The sequence below is a fragment of the Schistocerca gregaria genome, chromosome 4 (assembly GCF_023897955.1).
Source record: "Schistocerca gregaria isolate iqSchGreg1 chromosome 4, iqSchGreg1.2, whole genome shotgun sequence".
Lineage (NCBI taxonomy): Eukaryota > Metazoa > Arthropoda > Insecta > Orthoptera > Acrididae > Schistocerca > Schistocerca gregaria.
Window position 1 is genome coordinate 120288295 of NC_064923.1, and position 13144 is coordinate 120301438.

A 13144-nucleotide genomic window follows, 5' to 3' on the forward strand; every position below is an offset into this window, starting at 1 on the left:
TGATGAGTTAGATGCTCCCAACTAACATCCATCAGAGAAACTGCCGACCTATGTGCTGCGCAGTCGAAGAACTGAGCCTAAACAGCAGCCACAGGAGGAAAAAACAGCAGGCCACAGCCGTCCATGGCATGCAACACAGTGTGTAACAAATCGAAGAGACCTTGTGGCTGGCACCCATGCAATCATGATGTTGGACAGAACCCACTAATTGGCATCACCTGTACAAAGCCACAAAATTCGACAATGCATCATCGCAGGAAGAGGCAGACATGTACTTCTTCATCTGGATCTTGAATGTATGCACAAAGTCCTTAACCTAAGGTTTAGAAGGAGGATGAAATGGAGTGGTAATCATACACAGAATACCATTGTGGATGCAGAAGTCGTTAAACTCCTGAAACATAAATTGCCCATGATTATTGGACACAAGAATCCTAGAGGATCCTTCATTGGAAAAAATAACTGTCAACATGACAACAGTGGCAGTTGACAATATGGGCAACACCTTGGCTATATACAGGAAATTCGACATTGCCTCAACCATCTGTAACCTCATGCTGCACAAAAATGGGCCTGCAAAATTCTTGTGCACCCTGTTGGAAGGGTGTTCCAGGGCTGTCAAAGCAGAGAACTAGCACAGTGGAGCAGTCTGATTCTGAGCACAAGTCTCACAAGCCCATACGAGATGTTCGATGTCACAACTCATCACCAGACACCAGACATAACAATGTGCCGACGCCTTGATCTGAGTGATACTCAAGTGTGGCATATGCGGCAACTGGAAAATGTAAGGATGCAATGCCAGAGAGATAACCACCCAACAACACTGCTCCTCTTTGGCAAGCATGAGGATCTCCTGGGCAATGTTAAGTCGAGCACAGAGGAGAAAAAATGTATGCCTCACTGGGTCTGCACATGACAGGACATGCTCCGGCCAACCCATCTGAACTGCTGAAATGGTGTTATGGAAAAGCAGGTCAACAGCCATTGTGGTCATGACCTTTTGTGCTGTCAACAGAAAGTCCAACAGGGTTTGCTGCAAGGCATCATCCAGCACTAGCATGGGAGCCTCTTGCTAGTCAAACTCCAGATCAGGCTCCACCGATAGCCACAAAAGTGTATCAGCATTGGTATGTTGCACAGTGGACTGGCAATGAATGTCTTAAGAATAGTTACTGACACCACTGCAAATAGTTGGCAGTCCTGTCTGACAGCTTGGAACAAGGTCAAAATAAGGAAACCAACGGCTTATAGTAAGTGAGCCGGTTCAGAGGACGATAGCATCATATGAAATCTTGCCCATAGAAGAATGGAGCTCCTTCAGGTCTCTCTGGTAGGTTGACAATGACCTTGATGTGCTCATCAGTGGGAATGAGACCATCTTTACTAAGCAAATGACCCAAAAAAATGCACCTTCAGGGGAAAAAAACTGCACTTTTCGAGCCTGTAATGAAGCCCATTCTGCAAGAGGCATTGGAGAACAGACTGAAGGTTCTGTAGATGCTCCTCCCAAGTAGGGTCTGTGACCCAGATGTCATCAAGGTAACTGACAAACAAGGAATGTTCTGAATCAACTGCTTCAAATATCATTAGTAAATTCCTGGCACAGACGATATTCCAAAATGCATGCAATTAAACTGGTAAAGTCCAAAGGGGGTGTTGAGAACCAGGAAAGTGCAAGAAACTGTGTCCAATGATAACTGCAGGTAAGCATCGCACAAGTCAAAGTGGGAAAAATACTGGCCTTCTGACAACTTCACCAACACTCTGCATGTCGTAGAATGGTATACAAATCTGCCACACATTACGCAATGACCGTCTGCTTAAAATTGCTGCAAAGGTGCATGGTACTGTTGGGCTTCTGAATTATCACCAAAGGAGTGCCCCACTGACTCAATGAAATAGGAAAAATGACAACCTGATCCTGCTGTGCTGCAACTGCTTTTATCTTGTTGCACATGGTGTAGGAAATGTAAGAAGGGCGACAAAATTTAAGGGCCATCAATGACTTAAGAGAAACATGTGTCCCAAAAATTTCTTTTCGGACTAATGTATTGACAAACAGTGGGCTATAGGACTGCAGTTAGAAGTCCAAATCATGAAAAGGAATGTACTGAAATATTAAATGCACAATATGAAAGCCATAAACATAAAAGGCATCATGTCAAAAGCAATTTGGCACCAGTGGTAAATTTACCACTAACATTGTAAGTTGCCATTCCAAATTCTTGTTATATGTGGAGACAGAGAATTTTCCTCATAACAAATGACCTGACAGACTAACTGTTGAAACTCCAAGCACCCCAAGCTCCTGTACATGTCTGAATTAATAAATCTGACTGATGCTCTCATGTCAGTTGGAAATTCAACCAGCTGCCCATCCATAATCAATGTCACCAAAACAGTATATTGCGGTGACATGCGTGGCATTTCAGAAGCAGCCCCAGAGTCCAGTGACAACACTGGTTCAATCAATGACTGATCCATGGCCCACTGACTGTCACAAACAGTTGTTAATTGACCTACCCACTGGCATGCCCCACACATAGTCTCCATGTGCAGGCAGTTGTGAACATGCAACAAATGACAGTTGGGCAGGACAGCAAACGACAGTTGGGGAGTACAGCTGGCTCATCTAACGACCAGAAGGGGACCCACGTCAAGAACCAGAAAAATGCAGCTAATGCGTATTAAAACACTGCTGCCACGAGTGAGGATGCACCGTGCCTTGATGCCGCTGCAAGGAATTGTTAATGGTGGCATCACAAGGTGACTTGGCAGGAGACAAGGCCACCTGGGGTATCTCGTGCAACACCAAGGGCTGTTTACCAAGCGCAACCAATTGAGTCACCTGCCAATCATCAGAAAGAACAACACTTGCTGCTGCTTAAATTTGTATGATTCCACAATTTGGGTGGTGGCTAAAGAAGAGTTGGAGGAGGCAAATGCCCTAGTCCCTCACAATCAGGAGATAACCTAACAATTACTCCCTGCATTAGTAAGTCTGCTTAAGAGGTAGCACATTTGAGGCACTGAGAATGATACTTGAGTGAGAGGCCTTGTAAATCTGCAATCCAGGCCACATACAGTTGGCCAAGGCTCTTGTGGTGCTGGTTAATTGCAACTGCTCTGCTACCATGTGGGTTAGATGGCTGAAATACTGCATAAGCAACTGACAAAGCTCATCAAAGGAATACTTCTTGGATTCAATGGAGGGCTTCAAATTTTCAGTAACTTCACATAAACCCCTCACTCCTGGACAAGAGCAATGTGGCCCTGTCAACTGGATTGACAAGATGCCTTATCTCACAGTGCAGCAAGAACCAGTGCAGATAACTCTCCCAGCTTCCCACAGACTCATCAAAACCAACAAATGGCATTGGGAACAGAGAAGAAAACTGCACCATGGACATAAATGTGAATAAAATCTTCTGCTCCTAATCAGTGCAGTGGCAGCTGGCAACAGAGGTCTTGCCCACTGCCAGCTAGCTCAAGAAAATTGTCTGAGCAAACATATTCTGCCCGTCATGAGTCTAATGAAGAATTGGCAAGATATTTATTTCTCATACAACTGAAGAGATGAGTGAAATAGACATTAGTGTCAGTAACATTGAGAAACAGCTGAAATCATTAAAACTGAACAAAGCCCCAGAGCTCAATGGAGTTCCTATCAGATTCTATACTCAATTTGCTGCTGAGATAGCTTCTCAGTTAACTATAATCAGTCATAGATCCCTGGAACAATAAACTGTGACAAGTACATGGAAGAAAGCACATGTCACACCTGTCTACAAGAAGAGTAGCAGAAGTGATCTCCATGGAACTGCTATCCAGTGTCCTTGGCATCCATTTGGTATAGACTCTCAGAACATATTCTGAGCTCAAAGATAATAAGGTATCTCAAACAACCTTCTCCATGCCAACCAGCATGGATTTCAAAAATATAGGTCATGCAAAACCCAGCTCCCACTTTTCTCACATGATATTGTGAAAATCATGGATCTAGGCAGTCAAGTAGATGCAGTATTTCTTGATTTCTGAAAAGCATTTGACTCAGTAACACAACGACACTTATCATTAAAAGTATGATGATACTGGGTATCAGATGCAACATGTGATTGAACTGATTATTTGTTCTTAGAGAGAACATAGGCTGTTATCTTGGATGGAGAGTCATCAACAGAAGTAGACATAACATCGTGTTTACTGAAATGAAGTGTGTTGGCTTCCTTGCTATTCATGTTGTATATTAATGATCTTGCAGACAATAATAATAGTATCCTCAGACTTTTTTCAGGTGATGATCCACAGTCATACAAATACCTGGGTGTAACACTTCATAGGGACATGAAATGGAATGATCATATAGGTTCAGTCAGAACCCCATGAACCATGGATCTTGCCGTTGGTGGGGAAGCTTGTGTGCCTCAGCGATACAGATGGCCGTACCGTAGGTGCAACCACAATGAAGGGGTATATGTTGAGAGGCCAGATAAACATGTGGTTCCTGAAGAGGGGCAGCAGCCTTTTCAGAAGTGCAGGGGTAACAGTCAGGATGATTGACTGATCTGGACTTGTAGCACTAACCTAAACGGCTTTGCTGTGCTGGTACTGCGAACGGCTGAAAGCAAGGGGAAACTACAGCTGTAATTTTTCCCAAAGGCACACAGCTTTACTGTATGGTTAAATGATGATGGCGTTCTCTTGGGTAAAATATTTCGGATGTAAAATAGTCCCCCATTCGGATCTCTGGCGGGGACTACTCAAGAGGACGTCATTATCAGGAGAAAGAAAACTGGCATTCTACGGATCGGAGCATGGAATGTCAGACCCCCTAATTTGGCAGGAAGGTTAGAAAATTTAAAAAGGGAAATGGATAGGTTAAAGTTAGATATAGTGGGAATTAGTGAAGTTCGGTGGCAGGAGGAACAAGACTTTTGATCAGGTGAATACAGGGTTATAAATACAAAATCAAATAGGGGTAATGCAGGAGTAGGTTTAATAATTAATAAAAATTAGGAGTGTGTGTAAGCTATTACAAACAGCATAGTGAATGCATTATTGTGGCCAACATAGACATGAAGCCCATGCCTACTACAGTAGTACAAGTTTATATGCCAACTAACTCTGCAGATGATGAATAAATTGATGAAATGTACGATGAGATAAAAGAAATTATTCAGGTAGTGAAGGGAGACCAAAATTTAATAGTCATGGGCGACTGGAATTTGAGAGTAGGAAAAGGGACAGAAGGAAACATAGTAGGTGAATATGGATTGGGTTTAAGAAATGAAAGAGGAAGCCGTCTGTTAGAATTTTGCACAGAGCATAACTTAATCATAGTTAACACTTGGTTCAAGAATCGTAAGAGAAGATTGTGTACATGGAAGAATCCTGGAGATACTAGAAGATATCAGATACATTATATAATGGTAAGACAGAGATTTAGGAACCAGGTTTTAAATTGTAAGACATTTCCAGGGGCAGATGTGGACTCTGACCATGATCTATTGGTTATGAACTGTAGATTAAAACTGAAGAAATTGCAAAAAAGGTGAGAATTTAAGGAGATGGGACCTAGATAAACCGAATAAACCAGAGGTTGTACAGAGTTTCAGGGAGAGCATAAGGGAACAATTGACAGGAATGGGGGAAGAAATGCAGTAGAAGAAGAATGGATAGCTTTGAGGGATGAAGTAGTGAAGGCAGCAGAGGATCAAGTAGGTAAAAAGACGAGGGCTAGTGGAAATCCTTGAGTAACAGAAGAAATATTGAATTTAATTGATGAAAGGAGAAAATATAAAAATGCAGTAAATGAAGCAGGCAAAAAGGAATACAAACGTCTCAAATATGAGATCAACAAAAAGTGCAAAACGGCTACGCAGGTATGGCTAGAGGACAAATGTAAGAATGTAGAGGATTGTCTCACTAGGGGTAAGATAGATGCTGCCTACAGGAAAATTAAAGAGACCTTTGGAGAAAAGAGAGCCACTTGTATGAATATCTAGATCTCAGATGGAAACCCAGTTCTAAGCAAAGAAGAGAAAGCAGAAAGGCGGAAGGAGTATATAGAGGGTCTATACAAGGGTGATGTTCTTGAGGACAATATTATGGAAATGGAAGAGCATGTAGGTGAAGATGATATGGGAGATACGATACTGCGTGATGAGTTTGACAGAGCACTGAAAGACCTGAGTCGAAACAATTTGGATTCCATAGAAATGTTGGAACACGTGAGGCAATACTGACCCTACGACTTATCTTAGAAAATAGATTAAGGAAAGGCAAATCTACGTTTCTAGCATTTGTAGACTTAGAGAAAGCTTTTGACAGTGTTGACTGGAATACTCTCTTTCAAACTATAAAGGGGGCAGTGGTATAATAAAGGGAGCGAAAAGCTATTTACAATTTGTACAGAAACCAGATGGCAGTTATAAGAGCCAAGAGACATGAAAGGGAAGCAGTGGTTGGGAAGGGAGTGTGACAGGGTTGTAGCCTCTCCCTGATGTTATTCAATCTGTATATTGAGCAAGCAGTAAAGGAAACAAAAGAAAAATTCAGAGTCGGTACTAAAATCCATGGAGAAGAAATAACAACTTTGAGGTTCGCAGATGACATTGTAATTCTGTCAGAGACAGCAAAGGACTTGGAAGAGCAGTTGAACGGAATGGACAGTGTCTTGAAAGGAGGATATAAGATGAACATCAACAAAAGCAAAACGAGGATAATGGAATGTAGTTGAATTAAGTCAGGGGATACTGAGGGAATTAAATTAGGAAATTGCTACTTGGGGAGCAAAATAACTGATGATGGTCAAAGTAGAGAGGATATAAAATGTAGACTGGCAATGGCAAGGTAATTGTTTCTGAAGAAGAGAAATTTGCTAACATCGAGTATAGATTTAAGTATCAGGAAGCTGTTTCTGAAAGTATTTGTATGGAGTGTAGTCATGTATGGAAGTGAAATATGGACGATAAATAGTTTGGGCAAGAAGAGAATAGAAGCTTTCGAAATGTGGTGTTACAGAAGAATGCTGAAGATTAGATAGGTAGATCACATAACTAATGAGGAGGTATTGAATAGAATTGGGGAGAAGAGGAGTTTGTGGCACAAGTTGACAAGAAGAAGGGGCTGGTTGGTAGGACATGTGCTGAGGCATCAAGGGATCACAAATTTAGCATTGAGGGTAAAAATCGTAGAGGGAGACCAAGAGATGAATACACTAAGCAGATTCAGAAGGATGTAGGTTGCAGTAAGTACTGGGAGATGAAGAAGCTTGCACAGGATAGAGCAGCGTGAAGAGCTGCATCAAACCAGTCTCAGGACTGAAGACCACAACAACAACAACAACAGTTGGAAAACAGGTGGCAGACTTTGGTTTATTGGTAAATACTGGGGAAATGCAATGAGTCTACAAAGGAGATTGCTTACAAATCATTCACGTGACCCTTCTAGAATACCGCTCAAGTGTGTAAGATCCATACCAAACAGGTCCAACAGGGAAACTGAATGTATATAGGGAAGAGCACCACAGGTTTGTCTGAGCCATCAGAGAGTCTCAAGAGATGTAGAAGAAGCTGAAACGGCAAATTCTTGGAGATAGACATAAACTATCCCAAGAAAGCCTACTTATGAAGTTTCAAAACCTGCTTTAATTGATATTCTAGGAATATACAACAACAACTGATGTATCATTCACACAGGGATCATGAGGACAAGATTAAAGTAATTACAGAATGCACACTGGCCTTTAAACAGTCTTTCTTCCTGCATTACATACATGAATGGGAAGAAATCTTAATAACTGGTACAATGGGATGTATGCTCTACCATGCACTTCACAGTGGTTTGCAGAGTATAGCTGTTGATTGAATGGTCTTTTCCAGTTACTGTATTAGAACAATACAGCTGTAGTTCAGGTTGTGTCAGAATTTATTGTTGTACCAAGATGAGGTCTAATCCCAAAAATATTTTGACCACTGCATAATAACGAGCAGCTATCTACATTAACAGAATAATTCAGTTTTATACACACCTATTTTTTCCCATCAAGAGCACTCTTAAATTCTCAAGGCTCTCGAGTCCTGAAATCTTTTCTAGTTGATTGTCGTACATATCTAGAAAAACAAGCTTAGAGAGTCCAGAGTCTGCTAAACTGTCTACCCTTGAAATGAGATTATGTTGTAGAGAAAGTAAACGAAGCCTTGGCTCCTCAGAAAGTTGGGGAAATTTTGTCAAACCTCTCCTGTAAAAAGAAAACACAATTTGGTGATTATCTTATCTCATAATTTACACAAATTTCATATAAGTCCAACAAGAGTCCATAAAGCAATTTCATTATCAACCTTGAATTCCTGAGGTTAGGATAAAATATATCTCCCTATGCAGAATTTCACTAATATAAACCCTTCTGAAGTTTATATTTATTTATTTATTTATTTGTTTATTATACCTGTTCAGTCGTAGGCTTTACAGTATACTAGATGATATTGGACTTGGCTTAATTCTAGTTATCATGTTTATTTGCACATACCTGTATATTGAAGTTCACCTATTTACTAACCAAACAGAAGTAGTAGAACAGTAGATATTCTCTAATAGTTTTATCAGATTTGTTTATACTTCATATACAATTTAAATCACCTGACAACTTGTGAAAAATGTTTATTCCTATATAGTATCTATGTTTTCAAACAAACTTCTATTAGCTGGTACTGAATGTAAGCTTCCTTTTTAGCTTGTGTTGTGATTGTGTACATCACAGTTTTTCTCACACTGCTATCATTGCCAGTTACAGGTTTTTAATCATACATTCGTTTGTCCATAATATACGTGCATTCTGATGGCAGTAATTCTAGTGCTGTAAATAATAGTTTACAGCACTGTATAGTTTGACTCCCTGTAATAGACACAATGGCTCTCTTTTTGATTCTAAAAAACATCACCTGTACTTCTGGAAAATTTCCCCATAATATTAGTCTGTATTCTTGATGTGCATTAAAATATATGTAGGTAGCAGTCATTAAGGAATATTCTTTTATATAGCTTTTTATAGAAGCCTGTGGGACTATTCATATTGTAATTGATGTATTTAATATGTCTGATCCATTTTAGGTTATTTTCTACCCATATAAGAAGACACTTCATTTATTGTGGGATGACAGCTGATGGCGATATCAGGGTAATGAAAGATGTTATTTTGACAGCTGTGGAACTGATTGTTATTGTTTTCATGTAGTGTGACTTCAGTTACTGTGACTTCAGTTACTTTGACAGTCTTTTTGTTGTTCCTATCTGTGACTCAGCATCTCCACTATATAGTGAGTGGCAACTTTCCTTTTTATAATATTGTTACATTCCATCTTGGATTTTCCATTGTTTAATTTTTTTCTATTTTTACTAATAATGTTGTGCCATTAGCAAACAAAATTATGTTATGTGAATCAACAAGAAAATCTAGATCACCAAAATAAATCAGGAAAAGAAGAGGTCCCATTACTGATTCTTAAAGTAACCCATAAGTGACTGAGTACTCTTCTGACAAATATTCAAAGACTGTTCATGATTTTACATTGATATGTCTTATGCTTCCTCTTTGTTTGAAGTTACTAAATAATGAATGAATCCCTTCATTTGATTGGCCCCTAATGCAACAGTATTCAAGCTTGCCTAGAGGAGTTAAATGGTTTATCGTGTCAAATCTTTGGTTAAGTCTAAAAATATATTTGATTTTTTATTTATTTAATCAACTGCTTTTGAAACAGTGGTTATGCACTCACAGATAGCCATCTCAATTCATCTATAGCTTCAGAAACCACACTTGGAATTAAATGTTCAATTTAGGTTTATGAATTTTATTAACTTGTACATATTGATAGTGGACAGTGAAATGCTGCAGGTTAGATGGTGGGCAGCTGAGAGGTGGGGAGTGGGGGGGGGGGGGGGGGGGGGAGTAGTGGAAAAGGATAGAAAGAAAGAGACTGGGTGTGATTGTGGAATGACAGCTGTGTAGTGATGGAATGGAACAGGGAAGGGGCTGGATGGGTGAGGACAGTGACTAACAAAGGTTGAGGCCAGGAGGCTTATAGGAACATAGGAATGCATTGAGGGGAAAGTTTCCATCTGCACAATTCAGAAAAGCTGGTGTTAGTGGAAGGCTGCTTCACAGCCTGTGCCATATGGATCCTTCCCACCAACACCAGCTTTTCTGAATTGTGTAGGTGGGAACTTTCCCTGGAATACATCCCACATTCCAGTAACCCTCCTGGCCTCAACCTTTGTTAGTCACTGTACTCACCCATCCAGCCCCTTCCCTGTTCACATTCCCATACTACACAAACGTCATTCCTCCATCACACCCAGCTCTCATCTCCCCACCATCTAACCTGCATAACGTCACTGCCTGCCACCTCCCACCATACTATCCCTTCCCCTCCTCACCCCAGCCTCCTCCTTACCCCCACCCAGTTGCCACTCCCATCATGTACTGATGCTGTTGCTTGCAGTGTCGTTTCAGTTGCCTGAGAGTGCAGTTGTGTGTGAGAGTTGCATTTGCGCGCGCGTGTGTGTGTGTGTGTGTGTTTTGTCTATTGTTGACGAAGGCCAATGGCTGAAAGCTTTAGTTGTGAGTCTTTTTGTTGTGCCTATCTGCAACTCAGCATCTCTGCTGTGTGGTGAGTAGCAACTTTTCCTTTTCGTAATATTGTTACATTCCATCCTGGATTTTCCATTGTTTTATTAGATAATATTCTCCTATATTTGATAGGCCATTCAGTTACAAAGTGTCTTACAGTTTAAAATGGAACACAAACCAAGGTACAACTGAGCATTTATTACATAAACAGTACTCTGTGAAAGATTATTACACACTTGACACCATGTCAAGGGGTAAAAACATATCAATTTTTGGTTTATGGATCTGCTACTAAACAAACTCAATCACCACTGACACACCTACTGACTCATTTAGTCAAAACAAAACTATGAAGTAAATAGACATACTTCTTTAATGTAATGTAAGAAATTCAGCTTTAATGAGAGGTGTCACAGGTTTATTAACAATGTAGGAAAACACACACACACACACACACACACACACACACACACACACACACACACACACACACACACACACACGGCCGCTAACTCCAGCATCTCAGGCTGGAATGCAACATCACGTGGGATGCAAGCAGGGAGGGGGAGGGGAAGGGGAAGGAATAGTACTGTACAGGTGAGGAGAGAGATGAATGGTGTCTGGTGGAGTGTGCAGGGACTAAGCTGCCTACAGGCACATCGTCAGGAGGTTTGAAGTGCAGGGAGGTGGGGAAAAATGGTGAAAAAAAGGAGAGGAGCTCAGAAAGATGGGTGGATGCTTTGGCAGAGGGCTGCAAATAAACAGTGTGGGGCATGAAAATGAGGAGGAGATGGTAGGATAGAGGGGGTGGAAACTGTAGGGCGGAGGGTGTGGGAACAGTATGTAACTGTATGTTGAGACTGGCATAATTACAGGAGCAGAGAATGTGTTGTAAGGATAGCTCCCAACTGTGCAATTCAGAATAGCTGATGGTGTAGGGGAAGATACAGATTGCTCAGGTAGTGAAGCAGCAATTGAAATCAAGTGTGTTACCTTCAGGTGCATGTCATGTCACAGGGTGGTCTACTTCCTATTCCAGCCCCGTCATAGGTTTATCCAACCCCATCAGGGGCTGGACCACCCGTAAAAGCAGCCATGTAATTTATCAGTTCTCCTGCAATCATTGCACAGCTTTTCACATTGGTATGATTACCAACCAACTGTCCACCATGATGATAGGCCACAGTCAAACTATGGCCAAGAGCAAAGTAGACCACCCTGTGGCACAACATGCAGCTGAAGATAACACTTGATTTCAATGGCTGCTTCAATATCTGAGCCATGTGGATCCTTCCCTCCACCACCAGCTTTTCTGAATTGCACAGATGCGAGCTATCATTACAACACATTCTCTGCTCCTGTAATTATTACGGTTTCAACCTACAGTGACATAACTGTCCCCATACCCTCCACCCAACAGTTTCCAGCTCCTCTATCCTATCATCTCCTCCCCATTCTCATCTCCCATCCTGTTTATTTGCAGCTCTCTGCCAATGCATCTGCCCATCTCTCCCCACTCCTCACCTTTTTTCCCCACCTCCCTGCCCCACAACCTACTGACACTGCACCTGCTGGTCGTCTAGTGCCTGCACACTCCACCAGATGGCATTCGTCTCTCTCCCCACCCATACACTACTATTCCTCCCCCTTCCACTTCCCCACCTCCTCCAGATTAGTGCTTGCATCCAATGTGACGCATTCCATCCCAAGATGCTAGAGTGGCAGTCTCACTCACACGCGCATCTCTGTGCGCGTGCAAGTGTGTGTTTCACTGACAAAGGCTGTGGCTGAAAAATCTATGTGAGTGTGTTTTAATTGTGCCTGTCTGCCACTTGACATGTCTTCTTGATGGTAAATAGCAATTTGTCTTTTCCTACATTGTTGATAGTCCTACCTGGAGTTTCCAATGTTTGAGGTGTCACAGGTTTAGTTGATAAAATTTATCAGATTTTAAATGTAAAGGGTAATCTTTCATAAATGTTTAGATCTGAATAAAGCAACAAAAATGCTGAAGTATGTGTTTTGTGTGTTTTGGAAGATCTCTGCACTAAGGTAACATTGTATTCATCAGTACCGTCTGACAAAAGTCAGCTGTAACTTACCTGTCAAGACTAATTCTGTCTGGATTTCTTTCTTTATCTGCCTGACTTCTTGATGCTTGAATCTTCCCATCTGTTGTGTTTTGTAACAAAACAGCATCACAGTACACAGAGACACCATCATCTGATGACAGATGTAGTCCATCTTTGGTCCTAAATATTTATATTACATTATTTACAGGTTTATTAGGAATAAATACTGTATAGCATTTTGTTTGCACTTATTCAAAACTGGTATTTCTGTTGAATTAAATTATACTTAAATACAACAGTGCATCACTATATGATCTTATAAGAAAATATGTTATGTCACATGTTTATAACATTAACTTGCAGGTGCTTGATTAATTTTTTGTCAAGTAATCAGTGAGATGTGCCTGGTTTTTTCCATATTACATGTGTGAATTTTGTG

At 41.0% G+C, this 13144-nt stretch overlaps 1 protein-coding gene across 2 annotated transcripts in view; it reads right to left on the reverse strand.

The window, feature by feature from the left end:
- Positions 1-13144, reverse strand: part of LOC126266747 (leucine-rich repeat-containing protein 49) — a 173136-nt gene that overhangs the window by 127045 nt on the left and 32947 nt on the right. For both annotated transcript variants that reach the window (XM_049971250.1, XM_049971249.1), the window contains exons 2-3: positions 12736-12885; positions 8036-8245 (exon numbers count right to left, since the gene is read on the reverse strand). In XM_049971250.1, the coding sequence (XP_049827207.1) occupies positions 8036-8245; positions 12736-12885 (360 nt within the window). The remainder of the gene's footprint in view (positions 1-8035; positions 8246-12735; positions 12886-13144) is intronic.